Below are 26,418 nucleotides of genomic sequence, written 5' to 3'. Positions count from 1 at the left end.
AAGCAATTCTGAGTTTTCCGACAGAAAGTGACACACTGACACACCACCATTCACTGTGCTTGGATTTTATTTATTGCGGTATAATTTAGCCATAAAAGCCCCACAAGTTGGAATACTTACCTGCAGTGATGATTCACCTACACATCAGAAACCAGATTAAATTGTAAGCTGCTTCTCAGCATCATTCACTGAATAGAGCTGGTGAGAAAGCTTAGGATTGGTGCATGACATGTTGGGAACTTACTGCCATCTAGAAGAAGATACATTACAGACATCTGCACTGTATGATTCCAGTTAAATGGCGGCTCACGAATAACGCAGTTTAATAGTATGTTTCTCTGGTGAGTAACTGAGAACTCATTCTCTGGTTCCTACTTAAGTACCTAGTCTTTTCCTTCTTTAGACTGTGTTTCGATGCAGGAAAATACTGAGCTTGCTGTATAGAGAACCAGATTGCAGTGTTGCCTAAGGTGTATCATAGATGTTATTTGGATGCACTGCAGTCAGTCAGACTTTGGAACAGAATTTAGCTCATAAGCATCTGTGCTGCATGTGAAAAGCTTTAAAAAAAGAAAAAAAACCCCAAACAACAGAAGTAATTTGTTAGTTCTAGTGCCAAAATAGTGCTTTATACACATTTGAAATATTAGTGCCTACAGTCAGACTGCAATTGTAAAAGTTGTCTGATACCTTCTAGTCAAAGGAATACACTGTAAAACAGCACACAGCCCAGACAGCAATACTTCATGCTCCATTTAAAGTCCATAAAGTGAATGTTACTGTTACTGCTAAGTGACATATTTATTCCAAAGATAAATCTGCCTGTGAGATCCTCATGAAGAACTGGTCAGCAGCAATTCAGAGTCATGGGTGTTTTTCAGAGTTCTGAAGTGTTAGGCAGCCATTGCAACAGACGAGAGGTTGACTGCTGGGAGGAGTTCAGCATGGAGCAATGTGTCATCTATCTGTGGTCACCTAACGAGTCCTGGGCAAAGTGGTGGGAAAGGATGGTTGTCATGGACCAAGTATGCTCAGCTCCCACTTCTTCATTCCAGTGGTCTCATTACATTTACTGTCAGCTATAAATTTGCTATAAATTGTATACAGTCACTATACAATAGTATATGAAGTATTTTAATGCCACACTGAAGCTATTTTTTTGGTACTAAAGTGATTTCATGCTGTGATTTTACTTCTTTCTCATAGTTCTGAGGACTTAATTCATGATGACTTCTTTTGAAGAAGTTGAAACTGAAACACAAGTAGCATGTCTCCACATGACCTTTTACCATCCTTGCCAAGAAGACAAGATGATGTTTCGTTGCTTGAATTTCTGTGAGCGAGAACAGGTCAGGGCAGATGAGATGGCCAAGTTTGGCCGTGATTCTAATGTCTGCCGTTATAACTTAATGGATAGTCGTGTTTCTCGGATTCAATTTTCACTGCAATTTTACAGAAAACTGAACAGCTCAGAATTTTGTTTTGAGATAAAGAACATGAGCAAGAAAACAAAACTGATGGTGGACCAAACAGAACTGGGTTACTTAAACAAAACTGACTTGCCATGGAAGTGTATTATTTGTTTTGGGGACTACCAGATCTTAGCAGAGGTTCAAGAAGGGCAGGCTGAGGATTATTTTGAGACTCGCTTACACTTGGCTGAAGTGCCAATCCTACAGGAAAGATGCCTGCCATCACGGCACCCCATACCTGAGAATGGCATTTCCTCTTCCTCGTTTCCTTCCCAAGGCAAAAGCCCCATAGAGATTGATGAAAATGAGTCATAGTGGCGGGACAAATGAAGCTGGATCAAATTTTGACCATTTGAAACCTGCACAGCTTCAGAAATTGAAGACTGCCATCTCAGTCCACTGTCCTTCACGGTTCTTACTGGTGTGCATCAGTCATCTTACTCCTTGTTTTCAGTATAGACGTACCAAAACATACTTTGTCCAGCAGAAGCGGACTCCTGCTGCTGTCTTTACCAGGGCAAATGTGCTCTCTGATCATCATTGTGCCACATAAACACATGGGAGACATCGAGGGCCACTCAAATCCATTGCAGCAGATTCAATTCAAGAGCTGTGACCACATGCCTTGATGGTATATTTAACAGGCATTAACACAGAGCGTGCAGAACCACGTTTTAGCCCCAGCATTGGTTAGCTCAGTAGGGATGTAACATCTCGCTGCATTTGTTATACTGCATGATTTGCTTTTGACATTAAATTCCAAACAGTATTTTCAAGCCTAGGTTGTAACTTCCTAGATTTTGCAGCTTAGAAATACTTCATCAGCATTAGTCCTTTAAAATGAATGCTTGTTTTAACTTTGCAGCAGAATTTTTTCTTCTCTTTTTAGAATTAATTATAATATGTATTTTTTGCAAGTTTACTTTTGCTTGTGAATGTAAATCAACATGCAGTGTCAGCGATCATGTTATGTAAAAATCCAGATAAATTTTGTAATAAAAGCATTTCATTGCTCAGTAAGGATTTGCTGTCTTTGGCAACTACAGTCTAAAAGCACTTAGAGGAATAAAATTATTTCCAGGACAATCTAGGAAAGAAATGTTCGATGGCAGTCTTCTGGGCTTTCTAAAAATGGTGTTGCTCCAAGATAAAGCATTGACTAAAATACTTTCAGCAAGTTGTCTCCTTCCCCCACCCCCTTAAGCACTCTTACAATTTTGTTTTCATTTAAGAATTTTTCAGGTTGTTTGGTTAAGGTGTGGGGTTTTTTAAATTTTGCTAGGGGCTCAGCTTCTCATTGGCACCTGCTTTTTGGAAAGACAGACTGGAAAGAATCAGAACAGAGCATACATAAGTGTTACCCATCTTATCATCCCTAAGCATTGGGCTGCATTTCAGCATTAATCACTACAAGAAAACCAGATTTGTAAGTGTGGGGAGGACAGCTGAATTACACAACACAACCTGAGATTAAGGCAAACAGCCACAAGTGAGAGAGAGTCATGGGAGAGGCAGTGAAACAAACAGAGGCTTATGTAGGATTTCATTCATCTAGTAGCCTCATCCTTGCCAAAAATACCTTGGTCCCATGTTTTCTCCTCTTTGGACTAGGCTCTGGTACTTTATATCTAGCTGTGCAATTCAGCTGCCATCTCAGCACAAACAGCTCTATCACACACCCAGCCCCTCAGCTTAACAAAACAACTCTGAGCTGGAATAACCGTGTCACTGGTTGCAGATTTCCAGTTGTTTTTGGCAGCTTGGTTGTTAAATGCTTTTGACCTGAGACTTCCTACTCTTTGAGTGACCAATACCTGCAAATGCAAGCTCTCCAGAAAAAGAGAGCAAGATGCAAACACAATCTGAAACAAACTCTTATGTATAAAAGCTTTTACATGAAATCAACCTCTCACATAAAATGCATGGGATTTCTTTGTTCACTAATTTGACTTATGTGTGAGGGAGGAGGGAGGGTTAGTTTTGCATTCACAGTAAACAGCTCTCTTCCTATTAGAGCTCTTAAATTATTACAGATGACAGACAAGGTCTTGCTTTGTACTGCTTTGAGCTTAAAACCCAGGTTGCTACTACTACTATGAAGCATATTATTCAATTTCTCTTCACTGACCCCATCACATAGGACATTAACTTCTGGCACTGATCATATTAATTGCTCATACTGTCTTTGCTATTATCTAAAGAAAAAGTGACAACCCCAATCTCAAATTTTCAAGTGCGTTGTATAACTGAAGTGTCTACAAGCAGTACTTACCAAAGAAAAGTCATCCGTCTGGTCTGCAGAATTCACAGCCCTGTCTCAGTAGACTTTGTATTCACTTGTCAGAGGGGCTCTACGGATATCCACAGGTCTAGAGCAGAGCGTTCCCTAGGCACATCTCCAGAAACCAGGAAAAAACCTTGGGAATGGAAAAAAAAACACCAGCAATTTAATGGTTTCCAAACCCTAATTATTTTTACAACTCTCTTTACCTGGGGTAAGAATCAACCCCAAAACATGCATTAAAAAGAAGTGCTGTCATAGGAGAATCCTATCACTGTGTTGATTTGACCAGCAGAAGTTAGTCTGACAGAATGAGAACGTTATCAGTATCAAATGACTAGAAAAATAGGTATTTTTAAAGCTTACTTTCTACATGTCCTGGTTGAAGAAGTCACTAAAGAGCATAGCAATATGTTGAGACAGTGCAGCATGAGACAATCCAGTGACTTTTGCATGCAAACATGTAGAGAGGAAATACATGACCAAGCGCAGGTGCGGCCACAGCATGACACAGGTACCACAGCTGCTCACAGCCATCCCTCTGCTGCCACCCAAGCAGTTCCTCAGCTGGCTGCCACACCACTAAGAGCAGCTCATGGCCACGAGTGCACGGCTGGAGAGACACAGGTTGAGACACAAGCCTGGTGCAAGTTGTTCTAGAGAAGCAAGAAGCTGGCACTGGAGATGGTAGTGGTGATGAGTTTTGAAGCAGTTTTTGTTGGAAGACCCACTTTGACATGTGGGGCAACGCTAAATTGCTCTAAAGGGTTTGCAGCTTTTAAAATTGCAAATACTTGCCCTGTTCTACAAGAGTTGTTTCATTACAGGCATACTAGAACATACTTTGTTCAACAGAAACAGATTCCGCCTCCCCTCTGAGGCTGCCATTAGTCATATTGTGCTAACTTAATTGTGAGAAATACTACACCCACAAAGAGAGCTAACATTTTTGTTACAGACAATGATGAAACACCAATTTTAAGCTTAACCAAGTAACGCTGAACAGCCTGCCCAAATAGCCATATCAGATGATTTTATATTTGACAACTACTCAGCTTTAGCAAAGAAACATACATCTAAGCAGTGGATGAATGACTTAATAAAACACTGCCCTGGAAGTAAAAATAGTATTTTCCTCTTAAAAACACTGTTTCCTAAATACATGGACAATCAGCTGATTCAATTAAAATGGTGCACTAGCTCAGACAGACATGAAGACATGGAAGCTGTGTAGCCTTGTGTAGTGTAGCCTTCCTTTGAAGTATGAGGGTGCAGCTGCTCGTTTCTGATAGAAGGGCTCCATGCTCAAAGTTTCTTAAATCCTCTATTATTGCAGCTTGTTAGAGCTTCCTTTACAAAGTCACACATCTCAAGAAGCGATGCTATGGAATTCAGTAGTTAAAGACACAGCTAATAATGCATTAAAACCTTCCTTAGTTAGCTGATGCATGGGTAATGTTAAAAGAAAGGCAGAATCCTTCCTGATGCATAGGCGTTTTAACAATTCATCTTCACACTGATTTCACTGTGTGTGAAACAGCAGCCACAAAACTAGCAATACAAAAGACACTGTCAAATGTAAGACTGAAAAGTTTAATGAGTTTTAATTTTGTACAGGGATATGCATTTTACAGTACTGTTCAATCATTTCACAAAAGCCGTTTATATAATCTCCCAATTTCTTAAATTTCCACAAATATTGACCATAATTTCTGAAGTCACTCAGTGTGGTTCACTGAGCTCTGAAAAGCAGAACGCTATTAACCATGGCTGCAGAACATGCACATCACTGTAAAAACCTTCAGCTGGAATCAGCTTCCTTTTTGCTCAATGCTTGTTCACTCTACAAGCAGAACTATCGGCTCTTTTACTTCCTTGAAGCATGGTTAGGACAAGTTAACCTCATGTTCACTGGTCAGGAAAAGTAGTGACCACTGCAGGATAAACTGCAGTTTCAGCAGGTAAAAAGGTGTTATTTACACATTGAGAAAGTTGCCTTCATTTCCATAGGAATATATTCTACAAATAAATGTCAGGAGAAGTTACACAGTAGTAGCTTATGCCAAACCAAAAATATACATTTGATGTGTACAAATTTTTAAAACTTATTACAGGCATTGCAAAGGTAGATAATTACATTAAAATATTTTCAATGACATAGCTACAATTTAAATTAAGAAATGGAATGTTATCAACAAGATTTATATGTTCATTATTGTTGATATATGTACATATTTAATCCAAGTGTGCAGTATTTTTGTTCAAGTTCTTGTGAAGAGGACCACACTGTAGTGACCCTAATATTATATATAGGCTCAGATGATCTAAAACAGTTACAGAATTTTCACCCACAAATTCAGTTCCAATGATGCAGATTTACTACTTAACTGTGTGTTGCTTTTAATTCCACAATGGTGAAGTTACACCCTGTCCCCCTTTTTTCAGGGAAAACAAGACAGCTACACCGAATAACAGTAGAGTAGAATGGATTTACTGAAACTTCAGGGAAAGCTTTAGATCTACAGTTGATCTGCACATTCTCTTCAGTAAGCTTTTTCTTTTCTTTTCTTTTTTTTTGTTAAAGTATAACTTACAGTAAATATAAGGAGGAGACCACACAACATATCACACCAGATTTGCAGTAAATGAACACCTCAAATTTCAGTCCATATGAGCACTATTAACCATCCAGTTTAGAGGCACAGGAAAAGCTAGAGCACTTAAACACACTGTTTTGTAACTTGGACTTTTTTTTTTCTTTTCAAAATGCAGAAATATGAATTCAGTCTTTAGGTTCCTGTTCTTCCCATCCCAGCAGCAGAGCAATCATCCCTTTCCCAGTTTGCTCAGATAATGTTGCTTTTCAATAACTGTTACATTTTCCACAACAGAAGAATGTTAAGGACCATGTAGAAAGAGATTGTGGTCTGTTCTGGGGGCAGGAAAATCAAGACTTTGGTCCCCCCAGTTATGAACTAGATACTGGTTTGACAATCCAGTTTGACACAAAGAATTTTTTTATAGCCGTTTGTCTATCTAGCACACACTTACTAAGTCTGGCATATTAAACAAGACTATATCTTACCTAACCTGATGATTTATACTATGTTTATTGAGGTTAACTGTGCTTAGCATGAAGTATATAAAAAAATAAAATGAAAAGATGACATCACAAGGCTAGGAAGACTATAAGCTAGACAGGGAAAAACTGCCATTTACCATGTGTGAAATTTGTTTTGCAGCTGGCTAATTACATCCTCTAAATAGCCAAAGAACAAGTAAAAAAGCAAATATTTGAAATAAAACAAAACTTTTAAAGTTATTTTTTCTATATTCAAGTATTAGATAAATTAGATAAGACTGTTTCTAAGATAAATGTTAGGCCAGTGATGAATTTTAAAAACAAATCAGTAGAAACATCATCCAGAAAAAAGGCTAGTTAAAATAGAGATATGTCAAGCTATGAAGCTTAAATTAGTGCAGATAATTTTATATTAAATCCAGATATCCAGTAATATACACAATAGAATCATCCTAGTTTTCATAAAAGTTCAGAAGGTAGATGATAAAATTGCACTTGATTCTGAATTAATTCAGATAGCAAGTAATTCCCATTCCTTGCTGATCAATTTATAAGAAACAGAAGGGAACCATGTTACAGAAGAGCAAATTGTTTCTGTACGTTCTATTTCACGTTCCACCATTTGGTCATAAACCAGACCCATGCAGTTTCACTATCTGTCTTGATGATCAGAATCAGATATCCTTACATCTGATGCAGACAAATCTAATACAGGATTTACAAATCCATCATATTCGGAATTGCCATTATCATCCATTTCAGCACTAACAAAGTCATTTTCCCACTCCAATCCATTAGAATCATCAGAGGCTGAGGCTGGATGACTTCCTGTCTTTTTGCTATTAAATTTCAGTGCCGCCCGGAGTATATCTTCTTCTGTTTTGGAGCGTTCTCTCATTGGAATCATTCTGTTCATGCCTGCGATTTAAGACATGTTTATGAGAAAGACATACATTTTAGGGAATAACCTTTACATTTGTGTTAGAACATCAGAAGAAACAGTAAGAATCCTTTAGAGATCCAGACTCTGGTAATTTCACTTCCGAGTATCACTGTATTTTTTTTCTGGTGTTTTAATTCACATTAAAGAAATAGTTTGCAGTCAGTTTTGGCACAAATGAACCCAACAGTCAGTGATGTTGTTTTACAGAGTTCTCAGACAGACAACACAGTGAAATGGAGCAATGTTTACTTCTCCTACGTGTGCAGCCTGCTGCCCTATATTATGGCCACATAAATATTAGAAGATTTTTGGTACTGTGCCATTTCCAGAAAAGCTAAATGTCTGGGGAATGCTGTAATACTTCTGTGACTTACTGACAAACAAATGAAACATCCTGGTGGGAAACATTTTGAACATCAGCTAAAATTTAGATAGATATTGACACATTTTTCTAGGAAAGGTCTTCAGTTTGTCTGAAAAAGTATATTTAATTTCACAAAACATAAGGCAAAACATTGGTCAAAGACATCAGAGATACAATTTATTTTGTCAGAAATTACACCTTGCGGTGTATCAAAACCCTCTCCAACCACGGAAAGGAAAAAGGGGAGGATTTACCATAGTCATTGGACTCCTTGTACATTCCTAAATAAATTCCCCTTTTAAATTTGGAGTCACTCACTAGCTAATTAATTGTAATTTAAAAGTTACATACTGCAAGTGAAGCACACAACTCTTGGTGGAAATGGAGCCACGGGGAAAAAAATATCTAAGACACAACAGTCTTTCTGTAGAACACTCTTTATAAACTGTAAAATTGCAGGGCACAAAATACGTATCTGCTGTGCTCAGAGAGCAGTAATCTACAATTCCATTTCAGTACTACCATTACATAATGATCTTACACTACTATTAGTAGTACACAATCATGCCTAGTTCAGAACCTAGGCATTTCCTGTTAAGAACTTCCTAATTTAGCAACTTTTCAGTCAAGCAAGGTCTTTGTTGCTATTCTTAGTTAGGTTATTTGTATTGAGTTTTTTTTGTTGCTGTTGTTGGTTTGTTTGTTTTTTAAGGCTAATACGCTTTCAAAACACTGGTTCTGCTATACTTTGTGTTCAGCTCCCATACAACTTTTGTTTACTAACAGTAAAAATCTGTGACTAAACCATAAATTAACATCCCAGATCACTAAACCTACACGCACACGTACTTGTCTGGAGTTGTTCAGTTTCCATAGTAGATTTTGACAGCACACACAGTAACTAAACCTCTTATCCTGAGCAAGCAGTCAACCCCTTCAGGTAGATGGTTTTAATACACTTAAGTTGGGCCAGATCTACCAAGAATGTGTTAAAAACTCCTCAAAGTCCTGGCAATATTGACTAGAACTGAGTTCAAATGACCACACTCATTCCTTTGCAGCCATAAAAACAAGTTATGTTCTCAAGCGCATGCAATCTTCCATAGCTCCTCTGCTCCTTCCTTCCAGCTCCTCTGCTCAAGATTTGAGGTTACTAGGGAGAAAAGATGCACTGCCATCACAATGACCAACTCTTAAAAATTATTTCCTTTGGTAGAGCACAGGCTAACAGGAAAGAGAGACAAAACTATGCAGTAATTTTGTTCTCTGGTGTTAGGATATTTTTTTTCCTCAGCACTTATTATTCAGTTACCTCAAAAACCACATGAATACTTGTGGTTAAGTCAATGTGACAGTGATAAGAGGAAAATAAATAGCAAACATCACAGATGGCTAATTCTATACACAGAATTAAATTCCTCAACAAGAAAAATTTAAGACCATGTGCAACAAGACCCTCAACCAGTCAAATGAACAAGATAATTTTGGATGCAGGTATGCCTGGTAAAGTCTGAATCTTGCTCATTAGTTATGTAGAAAGATATTAAATTAAGCTAACACATAAAAGTAGGGGGACAACTCAATCTGTAAAAAGCAGAGAACGTAATTTTCCCATTCCTTAAACATAGTGTAGAATACAGAATTCGCAGGACACTTTCTGCACTGGTGCTAATTACTCTCAATGTAAAATCCAGTGTACTTCACCATACATGATACTGCCCTAGCTTCAGTTCCTCTAGAATGCTAGAAGCTCCTGCACACACGAACTTAAAAAAATGATGCTGCATATGAAAGTTAAATCTTTCAAAACAGATTTCTGAACCTGTTAGTGCTCTTGACAGTGCTAAACATTTAAACTATACAAAGACTGACAAAAAAACCCCAACAGTCTAAAAAAGCAAATTAAAAATATGGTATGTACTGTCTAAAAGATATTCTGGCTTATTTTTGGGGAGTTTTCAAGAGTCAAGGTCTAAAAATTCTGGATTAACTCTGAAACAAAGACAAGAACTTTTGCAGATTTACTAAAGAGAACAGAAAAGATCAACAACAAACAGTAGCAGCAATTAGGACACTTGGGATACTCACCTAGAATGCAAACCTAAGTTTCCAGTAGGAGTTACAATAAAAGTGGTTAGAATTTAAAGAAACAATGCTTCCTGAAATACTTCAGATACCCCTGACCAAATTTTATATTTGAAAACAAAGAACAAGCTGTACCTTCTGCCAATAGCTCACAAGAGGGCAGCATTTCTCTACCATTAGTTTTGTTGTGAGCTTACAAGTCAGTTCCACAAACTGCAGGAAAAGACATTTACTGAAGGATCCAAAGAAATTAATTAATTCATTAAAAAGATAACCACATTTATCAAAATAAGCAATTTCCTAGGTAGAAATAATTTACAGTTTAATCATTACACACTTGAGTCATCCCATCACCTCACCTTTTGAAAACTACAAGTTTACAATCAACATAGTTAGAACTGTCAGCATTTTTTAACTTGTAAGTTCAGAATGAAACTGAATAGCAGAATAAATACCTTCTTCATCTTCCCACTCTAAATCTAATGAGGTGCTGTCATCATTTCCACTTGTTGATTTTGTTTTTGTCATTAAGTCACAGCTGCTCTCTGTGTTGGGTGTCAGCACTGTAGCATCAGATGAAAGTCCTATATAAAAAAACCAGTAGTTTTAATTTGTAAACATACCTAAATTTGAGGTTCAATATGCAAAACAAAACTTTCAAAGGAAGTTTTTGTTATGCTTTGTGGTCCTTAAATCTGAAGAACATCTGAAAAAGCACTTCATCCATCACTTCAAAGAGTATACAGTAGCTTTTAAATAGTGATCATCACTAAGACATTACAGGAGGACATGTCACAATATTGTCTAATTAGAACTATAGAGGAATTTAGTAAGCTGTAAGCTGGACTTGCATGAAAAGTTGCAAAAAACCCCCAAACAAACCAACCAACCAACCCCAACCAGAACTACAAACTCAAAACCATTTTCCCACCTCCTTCCCAAAAAAACCAACCCCAAACTACAGGCACTGTTTTCCAAGAAACATCAGTTGTCCAACTTCTTAGTGACTATCACATACTGCCATTTTACTTATAGATGTAAATTTATAGAATTGTTTTCCTCTGTTAGTGGCATTTTTAAATATAGGCAGCCAAATCCTCTTTTGCTTCATTAGAAGAATCCCCATACCATTAGCATGATTTTAATTATTTTTGCTACAAGATGGTTAAAAGAGCTATAGACACATTTGCATCTTTAACACACAGGTTTTACAAGAAAAGTGCACTACATGGATGTTTCCTCCACAAAGATGGCTGGAAAGCCTTATTAAAAAATAAAATCCATACACAGGATGCATTTGCTTACAAAACCTGCTTTTGAGAACTAGAATGGCTGTAGTGCAAGTTGTATATGCTGTGTTTCTTGAAGCATCAGAGATTAAAGAAGAAAATTCTATCAGATTTTTTAATAAAGATATATGCATGCACATTTTATACATATATGTGTGTATATATATAAAAATATAAATAAATTATGTTTATCTAGAAAAAAAACAGCACTGAGCTCCTCAGAGTCACTTAACGTTTAAAGACATGCATAAGAAAAAGAAGACTTACTACTACTTCGAAAAGCTTCATACTGGAATTTTGTATTTCTTAAGAAAGAATCAGTATCTTCCTCTGCCACAGAGCTGTAAGAACAGTGCATGTATTGCTTTCAGCTTTATAAATCTCTGAGGATTCCACAGAGAAACCCACATGCCCTCCAGTTCTGTGCTACAAAGCACATACACCTTTAACCAAAACCTTTATAAAATGAGCCACCAAATGCCTTTCCATTTCTCCTCATCACATCCTCTCCCAGTTTGAGCTTCTGCTCAATTTTCAGTAGTAATTTCAGTTAAAAATTAACTATCTTAACTTCTGTCACAAAACTCTTCCCCTCTCATCCTTTGTCACTTTAGATAATGCCTCCTTAATTTTCAATTCCTTTTTTTTAACTAATGAATTCAAATGCTGCTACTGTAGTCCTTTGTTTCTAAAATCTGGCTAGTTCCTACTAATTCCATAAAAACTCAGTTAACTTTCACAGCTCCTTTTCTAACTGTACTTCCCTAATTGAAATTGCCTCCTACTCCCATTTCCCTTCCACTCACAAATAGATGTTTGATTTTAGAGTTCTTTTCTAAACTCAAATATAATTCCTCAGTAAATGTCTTTTTTTGTCTTGCGTTGTGTTTTTTGTTTGTTTGTTGTTTTTTTTTTCTCCTAACAGAAGGTGGAAGTGAAGAGAACTAACGGAATAATAATGAAGAAACAGACTATATAAACCATTCAAGCCCCCATTTGATTAGCATGTATTTTCATTGGGCATTTCAAACAGGGTTCTGAATTAAAAAAAACCCCACTTTTCTATTAGCTGATATTCTACATATAAACACCTTTCTAATATAAAACACTAGATTTCTGTGTGTGTATACATACATATATATATAAAATAAATAAAAGTAGCTGGGAGTAGGTTCAATTTGTATGCATCAGTCTAATAACTACAGTGAGAACCAGAATGAATGTAATCTACTCTCCAACTTAGCAGACTCATGGTAAGCAGTTTGCATTCAGTAACAATTGGAAGCAAAGAAAACTGCAATGAATGAAAACAACTCTGACTTAGAAATGTTGCACATTTAAGGTTAAAAAGACAGGTGGATTTTTTTTGGGGGGGAGGGGGAGCTGAGGAACAAGAGTGAAAAAAGTCATAGTTCTAAATTATCATTAATAACATTTTATATCTTACCTCTGATATTCTCCATTATTAACAGCATGCGCTCTCTGTGTTATCCTTTGCTGTCTACGTTGCTATTGAAAGAAGTAAATTGTTGAAAAAGCTGAATGCAATCATTTGGAGTAATATACTGAATACATCAAGCATTCCCTTAACTGCAACATTAGAAGTACTGTTCTGGTCATGGAGCAGTTCAAGTACAACTCAGGAAAAGACTGTCTTGCATTCAAATGCAATCAAATTTTATGATACTGAAGTGACTGTTACATGCAAGCAGTATTGTTTTTAATGACAGAAATATCTCAATTTAAAAGAGCATAGCTTCATGAATAGAGCTCTCAACATTTTAACCTATTTCGTGCAAAAGCATCATTTTTTCTAGAAACATGTGAACACCACTTCATTCATGATTGCATCTGTCTGCTTCTCTACTGCCTTCTCTTCTTAAGCCACAGGTATTTTCAACGCACAAATGACACCTGGGTTATGTTCGATTTGTTTTGCTCTCTGTGCAAGAACAACAGTCAGCTTACCATTTAAAAATAAATATTTCCTACAGGTTCTTTTATCCCTGTACAAAGCAATATTGTCATCTCCTCTGGTTGTCTGTATCAGCACAAAGTGCTTCATTTATATTAGATATATACAAGATTTGGTACCTTACTAGGCCAAAAGTATTAATTACTCTACACTCCTAAGGTAGAAAGCTTTCATGGTATCACTAGGCAAAAACAGAAGGAAAAATGCAAGACACAAGCCATAAATGTATTTATTTTGTAGTTACAAGAGGAACAATAGATACCATGGAAGTAGGGTTCTACTTAAGCTTTAGGGTTTAGACAGCTTAAGTTGTCTCAAGTTTCTTTTCCCTGCCTTGAAAAAATGAGAGCATAAAAACTGGGCACATCAACTATGTGGTTAAAGGTAAATCAGTTATGAAGCAGTAATTCTTCACTAATTATGACAAAGGCTAAGATAAAAATGAATGAGCTAGTTTTATAGACAAGTCTGATGTATCAAGCTACTGTACTGTCTGAAAAAAATCTGTTCTCATCCTTAATGGATCTGTCCTTGCAAAAGAAAAACAGAGGTAAATAAACCAGAATTTTTAATGTTGACTTTAACTTCATCTAGGAATTGCTCTTCCCTGAGTAAACAGTCTTGAGAGAACTGCATTGAATCAGCCAGTATTTTCACTCCCAAGATGATGACAGCTTTGTTTCTTGGCACAGTTTCCATCTTGGGTATTTAAGTAAGATTCAGAATAAGCAGACTGAAACCAGTAAGGAAATGAGAAGTGTAGAAATAGAAATAATGGTTGTTACAGGCAAGAAGGCTTAAGTACACAGGGTGAAAGAGGCAGGAATTTGGCACCAACATAATTAGCAAGTCCGGAAAAAGTAAAATATTGATGCATGCAACAATTTTCTTTTAAAATTCATATACTCACATAATAACTGATTTAAATTATCTGCCCATTTTGCTGGGTCACATCCAAATACCTAGCGCTGTCTGTTCCAGGAAACACATATATTAAAATTGACTGCTGTTACAAACCCTGGCATTTACTAGGGCAACATAAGCAATCCAAATTAGTTTTAAAGGGATGCCATCCTTCCAAAGAAAAGTCATTTTCTCATTTAAAACACTTCTGCCCACAAACAGCACAGAGATGAGATACATATTAAAAATGGCTTCTAGTTCATTTAGAAAGGTTAAATATTTGATGCATTTCTATTCAAAATGCTTCTTTAGAAATCCTTATAATGTTTATGGGTTTTTTGAGACTGTTTGTAAAGGAGGTAAGTGGTACTAATTTTACGAAAGGAGGAAATTAAAATCTCTATAATGCATTCTATCTTAGGTCCTAACTGAAGAGGTGCATATTAAAAATACTGAACAACAAGAAAAATAGCATTTCTTACACAGAACTTCTGCAAAGATCTTTTACAGTCATAAAACAATCTACTTTTGCTGACTTTAGATAGACTAGAAGCGTTTAAAAAAAATGGGGAAAAAGGCAGTAAAAAAAAAAAGTCAGAAAGAATTAACCCTTCCATACCAAATGACAAGAGAATAAAAAGAGAAATGTGAAATGAGATTTATAGTTAACAAAAATATTAGATGAAAACACAGTCATTGCTATCAGTTTGGAAATAACTTTCAATTCACTTTCTTTTGAATATAAGCAATACACTAAGTTAAAGATCTCCTCTATACCTATTGTAGATTTCAGTTATTTTCAGTAAGTCTAAATACAAAAACTTTTGAAAAATTACTTTAATTGGACACACATCATATGTCTAGTGCATGTTCAAGGAAACAGTCCTACAACTGCAGCCATACACATTATAGACAAAGAGATAATGAAAAGTGAAAATGTTTTTTTAACATACATATTTCTGGCAACCTCAAATTTGTATGAGAACATGTACTTTAATAGCTTATTTGGATGGTGAAAATATTAAATGCACTTATAATATGCAACTCTCTGAACTGCAACATGAAAACTATCAGTAATAAATACTAGCAGGATACAGAACAGTGTGTGTTTTCAAAAGAGCAGGAAAACTTAATGTGACTTTTGTTTCGATTGACCAAGCTCCAAAAGCATAGACACCAGATATCTGAAAGCAGGCACAGACATTTTAAATAAAGACTGCTGTTAAGTCATTACTGGACTTTGCCTATTACATATACAAATTACAAAATGACAGAACAGTTCAGGTTGGAAGGGACCTCAGGAGGTCAACTAGTCCAACATACTGCTCGAAGCAGAGTCAACAACATATTCGGATGACTTGTAAACACATACATTCATGTTGACAGAAACCACAGATGTAAGGAACAATTAAGTGTACAAATGTATACAGTATTTTTTACGAGTCTAAATGATGCCATAATGTGTGTCTGGGTTTGGTTTGTTGTTGTTGTTTTTGTTTTGTTTTTGGGTGGGTTTTTTTTGTTTTGGTTTTGGGGGGGGTTGTTGTGGTTTCGTTTTTGTTTGGTTGTTTTTTTGTGGTTTTGTGTTGTTTGTTTTTTTAAACAAAAACATCACAGATCACTTTAAAGATCATTAACATTTATAATGTAAGAAATCTGTTAACCTAATTATAGATCAAAATCATGCATCTCATTCAAAATCTATACTCAGCATCATAAGCTGTTTCACGCAATTCTGATCACTTTCAGCTGTTCCAGTCACTTGTATTTTCAAATCATGTATTTCTTTCTCTACTGGAATTTACCAGCCAAAACAAACTTCCTCATTACGTTTCCTGAGATGTAAAGGATATTAGGAAAGTCTGCATACATAGAAATAGAACAGAAGCTCTGATATATATTGGGGTCTTTTTCCCCTCACCTCCAAGAGCTTTTTCTGCTTTGCTGCCCTGGCTGCTTCACGTTGTGCAGCATATAAAGCCTCCTCTTCTATTCTTAACTTCTCCTCTTGTAAGGCTAACTGTATATGAACAAAACAGTAATGGTTAACAAAAGCAGAACCTATCTATCTTCCTATGAATAAAAGCAAAAGTACTAGAAAATAAAAATAAAATAAAATTGACTATAGTTAAAACATTTTTTCCTTCATTAACTGAATCTAACAGCTTTCCCCCCACCAAACATCACAAGAAATACAGATAACTAAACATTAACCTATCGAATAAACATCCTTACTAGTGAATTGCTGTAAATGCATGTTGCATTTTATTATTAACTGCACAGTTGCTTATTTCACTGGTACTTAATTGAAAGTCACTCTCAATTTCTATGTTATATTCTACATCATATTCCATTAATTTCTGCAACACACCAAAACAAAATGACAAATTATGATTTCTTCCTTAAGAAAAGCTCTGGAAAAAATGGACTCTACCTTCCTTGTGCTAAAGTATACTCCCCATTTTGTCTTTCATTAAAAAAAAGTTAAGATTTAATAGATCTTTGTAAGAAAGCCAGCCTGTTCATTCAACTGTTCAGCTAAGAGTCCATTAAAAAGAATTAGTCTCTGATGCATACATAGTTTCACAGCAATCTCTTTGTGTATATTGTAGACTAAAAAACACCAACTGATGAACAAAACCCAGTTCTTTGATTCACGTGAATACAATCTCCTTGTGTTCATGGTTGATTTTAACTACTTTAAAAGACAAACTATCCACACCATACTGGTCACCATAACTACTTACCTCTGACTGAAGTTTCATATCAACAACTCTCTGCTTTTCAGCAATGGAGTCATAATGTCTGTCTTTCAAGTCAGCAATTTCTTCATCAGTCAGAGGTCTAAAAGCATGGGAGAAACACAAAAAGACTCCATCTATTATTTACTCATGACAAGCCCAAGTTGCTTAAACAGATCCATACAGTCTTTCTTGTCTGGTTCTTTAATGCAAATGCAACAAGCTGTGCTTTTGGCCTGCTCCTCCCGAGAAGAGAGTTCCAAAGTTTCAGTTTACTCAAGACGGTGCTGTCTGTTCTTACTCTTACAAAGCATGTACCTTTATAGAAAGCATGTTTTCAAAACATTTTTTGCTAACAGAACTACTATAAAGGAATGGTTAATACCATTGCTGTATAAATATCCCTTTTTTCTTTCTTGTTTCGGTCCTCTAATTTAAATTGCTCCTCTTTCATCTGTTGCCTACTTTATGTCTACTTTTATGTATCTAACAAACAAGATTGCAAAATATAATAATTACAAGGCTTGCTATAGGGCTTCTCTGAGACCATTGCAAAAAACAACATTCTGGGAACTAGCAAACTTAAATAATATAAAAAGTCAAGAATTAGACAACTCAAGCATACACTTTGGTGCTTTCATGCATTTCCTGTAGAGCAAGCCTCAAAGTTACTACTGCTTACATAAATGTTAACATGCTCACCAGAAAAACCACTGAATCTGTAGCACTAACACCTGTGTAACTTTACATGCAGAAGAACAAGATTTTCTGGGAACAAGAATCAAGATTTTCCTTGCAAAATACTGTTTTAACTGTCTTGTGTAGTTTTTGCACGATGCATTATCATCTAAACTATTTTGACATGATTAAGCATTGTTAGTTTGACAAGTATTCTTTCAATGTATCTGACAGCTAAAAAGAGAGAAAGAGTTTTGACAGGAACTCTGAAAAATAGTCACAATGGGAGAGCAGAGGGAAGGAGAGGTCCTGAATCTCAAAATCTTACCTGTGACTGCTTCCTGGGCTTTCCCCCTGTTGAGGGGAGAAGAAAAAAAAAAAAGGCTGAGTTTTTGAGAATCCCATCAATCGATCAATTTTAAGAAGGGAAAAACCTAATCTTGAAATCATAGTTTCTCCCATATATTGGTTTTACAATTATGGTGGGGAATTAAATCCCCCATTTTAATAAGGAATTAAAAAAAATAAAATTAACTTGTTACAAAATCCCCTGAAGTAGCTGACTAAGTAAACGAAATATGTGCTTTCAACTGAAAATAAATACTCCAGTGGTGTATTTCAGGAATCAAACAATTAGTCTTCATGTTTTTAAATACAGGGCAGGATATTGAAAATGTGTTTTTTGTCCTGACATTATCAAGCTGTATTAAATTAAGAGTGAAGTTTTAAGGCAAACTTCTATTTTTCCAAAATACTGTTCAGCCAGTTTACCAATAATTGTAAAGACAGAGCACTCCCAAAACTTTCCTTAGCAAAGCAACCCACGTCCATTTATGTTCTTAGATAGAGAGCATTTGCTGAGTTCTATACAAGAGTTATACCAGGAGCAAGTTTTCCTTCAAGTCTTCCTCCCATATTTCCCCTCCCCTTCTTTTTCTACTTTTTGCCTAATGTTCCTAGTGCTCTCTTCTTGAAAGGGCTACCCTCCCATACTCCCCCCAACCTATTTTCTCTTCTCTTAGGTCTTCCTCTCTCCCAAAGTGTTAAATATTCATTCCTAGAGCAAACAAAACTCAAAGTAAAAAACCAAAACAACCCTACAATTTAAGCCTACAACATAGCATGAAGTGGGAGGAAGACGGGGATTTTTGAACCATTTTTAAGGGAGTGTATTGCACGAGCAGGTTTCACATTATGATCCAGGTACCTACCTCATCACTTTCCACAAGGTTCTCAAACTGCAGAGAAAAAGAAGTAAAAAATTTTTACTCTTCAGTATAACAAGTCACTAAACACATACAGCAAATACGATTACATATTTATTCTGCCTTGTAAAAACACTAGTCCAATTATAACCGTGGGACTGTAATACTATTTAGGAAAGCCCCTACTTTCAATGGACTACTTTTAGAGTAGGAACTATCTTCTTACCAATGTTTCTTTTCTTAAATATTACATTCTCCTAAAAGGAGAAGAGTCAAAATTGTAAAACAGTCATGTATTTCACTACAACTTATGTGAGGGTGTGGCAGATGCACCCACCCTACTAAAGACCTGAGAAAGACCCAACAAAAGACAGTGCTAAAGTTTCTGGCCCTGGTGGCGCCAGGACTGCCTCCCCCCTCACAGCTCATGTCTGGTCCACACAGTGGGGGTCAAAGGCAGGAAAGTTGGGGTCCTCAGCCAACAGGGGGTGACACGACCATGTACTGACCACAGATCAGATCCGACCAGGGTATAAATGTGGCCCTGCCGGAGGACTCATTTGAGTCGGTCCTCCTCGGAGCAGCGGGTCTGCAGTCGGGGACTCTCCTCTTGAGTTGGGACGCCACTTAAGGTAACTTCTCGAGATTGAGAGCCCTCCCTTTTTGGTGAGTGAGTGAGTGCACATTTTGGATTGTTTGGCCAAAACTTAAGAATTCTTAATTTAGCCGTGTCTGGTAATATTCCCAACCAGCATATCGAACCTGTATTTGTTGAATGTCAGTGGGATGCTGTTTTGGTGAATGAAGTTTTGTCTGCTTCATTTCAATTGCAGATTAAAGCTTGTTTGAGTTCATTATCTGTGTGCGTGTAGCCATTTTGGTGCAATTCCGTGACAGAGGGCCCTGATAAAAATGAAGTCTCATTAGCTTATAAGATTGCTAATAATTCTGTGTATCCGAAGCATTATAATACAGGCAGTGGAAGGAATGGTATGGCTCTTACACCAAAGCACCCACTCAGTTAAAAAATGTAGGTATAAAGGATATAGTGTGTGTAACCTCTACCTCGCATGGCAACTGTGATCCTTATCAAAAAGTATTTGAAAAAGTATTTAATTTACAGAAAGCGTAGAGTTACTCTCTACCTAGAATTCTAAAAACACACAAACATAAATCGTTTCCTCCCAGCTTTGCACATAAGAAACTAAAGGTCAATAAAGGCAATGTAATGCTTAATGATACGAAAGAAAACTGGGCAAAAAATACATGAAGCATTCATTCTAAGCTGCACAAACTCATCCAGCAGAAGTTCAACTATCACACAAAAAAAACCCAACCCAAAGCAAATGGAAATTCTCTATACTATTTTCAGTATAGTAATCTTACATGTAGTCAATACATCAAACACTGAGGTCAGTACCTACAGCAACTCCTCACTGACCTGTATACTGACTGCCTGCTCAAGTAGAAGAGGAATAACAATTTGGGGAAAGTACAGAACCTGCTTTTCCATAACATATTTCTGCTACAGGAACACTCTCTCACAACTGGAATCTGTGCACTAAAACAGATTTCCACTCCCCCTTCCCCCCAGTATACATCTGCCCCCTTTTCTTGAAAGCCAAAGCAGTGATTACAGTTATTACTGTTATTCCCAGTAATGAGGGCATCTAAAAGGTCTAGGACTTTTAGACCACAAGGAATACTTGGAGAAAGTAAACCAGGTTATTCTGAAAATCTCAACTTAAACAAATGAACCTTATGCTACCCTTGGCAAAAAGGGGTGATACTCAGTGGCTGAGAAGGGCTCTCTGTACTGAACGAAGTGGACTACAGTGCAACTAACTATAAAGCAACTTCATCAGATGCTAGCTTTTTGTAGAATCAGATTCATACAATCGAGAACTAAATATTTTGCACTTATACAAGCAGAAAATAAAGAAAAGTCACTCCTAACACAGCAGTGATGAAATATGCAATAGGCAGACTTTAGAATGCTCTGGTGCTGAGTATCAGGTGACAACAGATACTTTTTTTCTTTCCAAATAATAAAGTGAGATGTATTCATATTCTATGGTGCTGTAAGAACCACTGTCTTGCCACCCAGTGCAGCATAAATTTGGTCTGGAATAACCTGGAAAATTTCAGTGTACATAAAGTGCAAAAAAAAGAGTTAAAAGCACTGCTAGAACTCAGCTTTTTCCAACTTTTTTTTTTTTTTTAAATCACTAGAAAGGTAAGCACTCACCTCTATAGTGAAGTGTTCTCCTGTTGAACATGTTCTAAAATACTTTGATCTGGAAAAATAAATCCACAGTTACACTACAGAATAGTCTTCAATTCACAACAGAAGGAAAACAAACTTGGTAATTTTAAATAGCTTCTGAAATATGTTAATTATAAAATAAACATAAAATCTTCAGGTATTAAACACATTTACTTGTTAATCTGTGCTCTGAATTGCTACCACAGTGGAAAGAGGCAAAAGCATGTAAACATCTTACACAGAACTGGAGAAAAGACAAACACCCTCAAGTGGGAAGAAATCAGCTATCAGGATGCTAGACTTGACATTTACAGACATTTAGTGTGTTCTGCAATACCTTTAATACATTTTTCTTGAAAAACATTATTCCAGGCAACTTCTGAAAACACTGTTGGTCATCATGGCACTTAACTCTTTACTAGCACAGCATCTCGTACATCAGTGTTAAACAATACATTTTATTTTGACAGCTTGGCATAGCTAGAAGGTTGAACCTGAGAAAAATGTTTACAAAGTCAAGCCAATACTTTCCAACTAGGAAAAATATTCATAGTCTGTAATTTTATACAGGGAATCAGTCTCCTCCTTGATTCTTTAACTATCTTAACAGTGTCCTGTGTTAAAAACCCAATGGAGTATTAAGTTATCTGAATACATTTTTACCTAGTGAAAGAGGTTTGGCTATCATCCAAAAGTACATTGAGATGTATACGGGTGCTTCAATGCAACATCTATTGCATTGAACTATTTTAAAAACCAGAGTTTCCAGTTGCAAGTGCTGACTGATATAATGAATAAATCCAGGCCCTCAGCACTTCTATTCTTGTACAAAAGATCATTCTGTACTTGCAACCAACACCTACTTCTACTATACTAAAAGCAACACACCAGCCAAAGCCTGAATTATTTTAATTGTATCATATTTCATCTCGATTGTACTTTTTCTTGGAAAGTCAGTTAGAGTACATCTCCCCTGGCAACTTGTTGTGCAACCCACTTCAATGCCGAGTGCCGGTCAACCTTTCCTCATATGCAGCAGTGTACCTTGCAGTGGATCACTGCCACTAAAGAACTGTTTCCAGTTGATTTATTGCTATAAAACCAGAGGTGAAAGGCCACTTTAATTCATGCACTACATCGCAAGTAGAACTGGGACACGTGGCATGAACACTTAAAGTAATTTCACTGCTACTCCTCTGTGTAACATTGTGATGTGCAGAAGCCAATACTACTAAGAATCTAATTTAATTAAATTGTTTCAGGACTATCTATGTTGTTAGCAAAAGCATGATTGTGGTTTACAGCATCAGACGCTAACTGAATTATGCTCAACTTTACAAACACATGAGCTGCAGTCTGATCATTTGCAAGAATTGAACAGTGAACCTATAGAAAAATAAGACACCACAGTGTAAGCTTACTAAATATAATTACAAACATCCAAACAGCAGTGACACTTCAAGGAAGATCTACGCTTTCTGCTACTTGCTGAACAGGGACTCAGTGACAGAAGATGTAACTCTGTGCCAAAATTTGAGCCCTTAAATCTCAGAGCAGCTATGGAATATTGAAGACATTAAGGACAGAAATGGAAGACCCATAAACTTTACCCACGTACATAACAACTTCAATTTAAATAAAATAGTAACCTATTAAAATGCTTACAGCTTTTATTATTCTCCTTTAAGCTCTACTGTTTTGCTATTTTCTAAAACAGACTTAAAAAACATTTAGGTTTGACAGGTACTAGAGAAAACAGTTCAGCCATAGGACCTAGGGAGACTCCAGATGGATCTTCAAAGTTCTAAAGCCATTAAAGAGACTGACTTTTCAGCACTCCATATATATCTACCTATGTATATATACCTGCTTTATTCTCCTTGCAAAGTCATGTTATAATCTTATTTAAAAAGAAACAACAGGAAAAAAAAGTCACTGAAAATAAACATTTAATCTTTTAAAACCAGGGCATGACTTAATTTTTTTTTCCACACGAGTAATAAAAAGAGATTGCTTTGATTTTGCTACATGATGACTCCTCCCAAACTAACCAAACAAATAACCTGGAGACAAATTATTATTTATTCTTCTCTTTTTTTAACTTTTTTTTTCTTTTAAATACTCCTCTAGGAGTAAAGAGGAATCCTTATGGTCGAATGTAGTGACAAATTAGCTATGGCCTACTTTCTAATTACGGCTGCAGCTTGTAGTATTTCAAGCAAAACTATTTCAGCAGAAGCATAAAGACACTTTCTAAAAAAAAAAATAAGAAAATTACCAACTGAAAGTTTGTATTTGTAAAGGAAGTTAAAGTTATACTACACTAAAGAAGGTTTTGGTGTTTTATTCTCTCTACACATGCTCAACATCAACTCTAAAATCATTGCAACAATTCATACATAAATCCCCAAGATTTTAAGCACAATTCCAAGAAAACATAACTTATAATCCTGCAGAATTTTGAAACATTTGTTAAAAACTGTGTACTTAAATAATTTAATTCAGAGTCCATTTCTTACAGTTAAATCTTGGAGCATCTAAGAATAATGAAGCATCAGTTTTGGAGGGGGTGCAATCTGAATGATTAAAATATTCACAATTAATTACCTTGCTAAGCTGCATTATGCTGTTCCAGAAGTAACGAAATTTGCAGAATTTGGTTGCAATCTAACTTGCAGACTTACAAAACTTAAGACACATTTTACAGTTTTGTTTTTAATACAATTCCCTCCCCCTCCCACCACACAGCTATGGAAAATACCTAAATTGCTCAACACTCCAATACTGTTCTGTAAATGACATACAGACATGTATCAGCTACCCACAAGAGAGAGCACTGAGGATCTTTTTTGCATAAACTGATCCCTGTAGACAACATTTCAGGTTCAGGCTTCAAAAGGCAATCCAAACAGGTGCAGCCCCTTCAGTTAGTCTGTTTTCTGTGCCATCATTGTGGCTTTTGAAGACTTTCACTACAGGCTATGCAACACCGGAAGAAATGCACATAACAGCTTAACATTACAACAGCAGACAGTAAGGTTTATTTCACTGGTAAGGACAAACTGATACTGGTCTAATAGAAGCAATACTTGAAGGTAGGAGTAGCTAAGCCATCATGGCAAACAAACTTCTCCTTTGGGAGAGTGTTCATTAAAAATTCTTCATTAAATCCCAGCCATTTAAGAGAGTGGCATTTCTCATAATTCTGTGCACCAGCATTCATATTTGCCATTCTAAAACCCAAGCAAGCAGTAAGCAAAGTTACTTGAAAGACACTGAAACACGCCGTGCAGTGTGGCAAGCCAGTAACTCCAGCAACTATCTACTGAAAACCAATTGGAGAATATGAGAAGGTGTGGCAGAAGGCTAACAAATGATACTTCATGAATCAAACATGCACCAAAACCAAGTACTAGGACAGATGACACTGCAAACACCAATGGATATACAAAAGGGTAACAGAGTATTGCAAACACAAGCGAAAAAAAAGAATACCATTAAAAAAAACCCCAAACAATAATAAATAATAGCTAACAGTCACTTTAGACCAGAGGGAAAGATAATTGTGTATCTAGAATCTGCTGTTATAGGCAAAACAATCTTGTGCCTTTTTGGACTCTTGTCTCCTATCCAGTGCTCATAAGTCAGTTAATAAGTCAGTTAAAAGTAGCTTTGGGTTAAAAAAAAAAACAAAAAACAAACAAACAAAAAAAAAGAGACCAAAAGGACCCCAGAACCAAAGCAATAATTTAAACAGTAAGTACATATTGTCACAGACTTATTGTCACTATCTTGTATGCTAAGAAAAGGGGTATTAGCCTATGAGTGGAGACTCAGTAAAAAAACACACGTGAAGCAAGAACCACAGAATCACAGAATGTTAGGAGTTGGAAGGGACCTCAAAAAAATCGTCCAGTCCAACCCCCCTGCCAGAGCAGGATCGCCTAGAGAAGATCACACAGGAACGCGTCCAGGTGGGTTTTGAGTGTCTCCAGAGAAGGAGACTCCACGACCTCTCTGGGCAGCCTGGGCCACTGCTCTGTCACCCTCACAGTGAAAAGGTTTTTCCTTATGTTCACATTGAACCTCCTATGCTCCAGCTTTCAAGTATTACCTATTTTTCTCAGAGTACAGTACAAGAAATGGATATTTGTGCAGCAGCTGTCCAGGTATTTCAGATGTTCTCACACCCACAGTTAAAGAGTACTAAGAATACAAGCAGGTACCCTCCACACACACTGTCCTGGTCTTTCACCCATTTGTGTGAAATGTATTCCAAAAAGATCTTTAGGAGAAGCAGAACATCAGACTTGCCTGCTAGAGCTGATGTGAAGTAAGAGGCTGCAAGTTTGCAACATGTAAAATTCTCAGTGTATCTATCTAGAACCACATCAGTCCTAATATATCAGCAAAAAACAAATGCCCTTAGGTATCAAATACTGATAAGTACACGGAAGAAAACCTAGTTCTTGTACAGGTAATGTGTCCTTCCCCTGTTAGTACACTGCTTTTCCATGAACTGGTCGTTGCAGAACAAAACACAGATTATGCATTTACAAGATACAGGAAAGTTTATTTGGATTATTCTGCTTCTGATCTTCTGTAATAGTCACTTTATCTGCACAGTCTCAGCCTCTGACTCACAGAGAAGACAAGATCATATTCCAGAAAATATGGTGTTTTTCCATCTTTGCACAAACACAGCAGCCTGCATACATTTCAGCAACCGACCTGGAAAAACCCCCAACTTTCTAAGCTTTTTCTTCCAGATGAACAACCCTGGAAGAGGGCTAAGGAGTAAGAATGTCCCCGCAGTGACTTAACCCAAGCCATCCCTGGAAATCTATCACGACGAAACGTGCAAACTGCACAAAGCCGAGCAACCCCTCAGAGCCATTTCATCAGCTGGAGCTGTCAACGCTGACGCTACACGCGCTTTTCTTCCTTCTTCCGTCTTCAACCGAGCCCTGCTCCTGCTGCGGGGAGGGGCGAAGGGGGCAGCCTGCAGCCCGGCTTCCCAGACCTGCACACACCTCACCTACTGACCCACCTCACCTCCCAGCGCCCCCCCCGACTGCGGGGCCCACACCGGACACCGCAACAGCTCCCCGGCCTCATCGCGCCCTCCTACTCC

At 36.9% G+C, this 26,418-nt stretch overlaps 2 protein-coding genes across 2 annotated transcripts; one reads left to right on the top strand and one right to left on the bottom strand.

The window, feature by feature from the left end:
• Positions 1-1,226: 1,226 nt before the first annotated feature.
• Positions 1,227-1,787, top strand: TIFA (TRAF-interacting protein with forkhead-associated domain). The gene has a single exon (XM_010181133.1). It carries the CDS (start codon positions 1,227-1,229, stop codon positions 1,785-1,787), a length of 561 nt encoding a protein of 186 aa, XP_010179435.1.
• Positions 1,788-7,315: 5,528 nt separating this feature from the next.
• On the bottom strand, positions 7,316-21,315 carry AP1AR (adaptor-related protein complex 1 associated regulatory protein; the record flags this gene model as incomplete). The annotated part of the gene is made up of 9 exons (XM_010181134.1): positions 7,316-7,753; positions 10,683-10,811; positions 11,784-11,857; positions 12,964-13,025; positions 16,316-16,414; positions 17,142-17,238; positions 18,142-18,167; positions 19,025-19,051; positions 21,267-21,315. Coding segments are annotated over 9 exons (829 nt in total), but the record flags the coding sequence as incomplete, so codon positions are not given.
• Between the last annotated feature and the right edge of the window lie 5,103 nt (positions 21,316-26,418).

This window comes from Mesitornis unicolor, unplaced genomic scaffold (genome assembly GCF_000695765.1).
Source record: "Mesitornis unicolor isolate BGI_N332 unplaced genomic scaffold, ASM69576v1 scaffold40643, whole genome shotgun sequence".
NCBI lineage: Eukaryota > Metazoa > Chordata > Aves > Mesitornithiformes > Mesitornithidae > Mesitornis > Mesitornis unicolor.
The sequence above is the reverse complement of the archived record's forward strand: the minus strand, read 5'-3'. Positions and strand labels throughout refer to the sequence as shown.

Bases quoted from the DNA above. Each gene is read 5' to 3' on its own strand.
- TIFA (XM_010181133.1), top strand. From the start codon at position 1,227: ATGACTTCTTTTGAAGAAGTTGAAACTGAAACACAAGTAGCATGTCTC.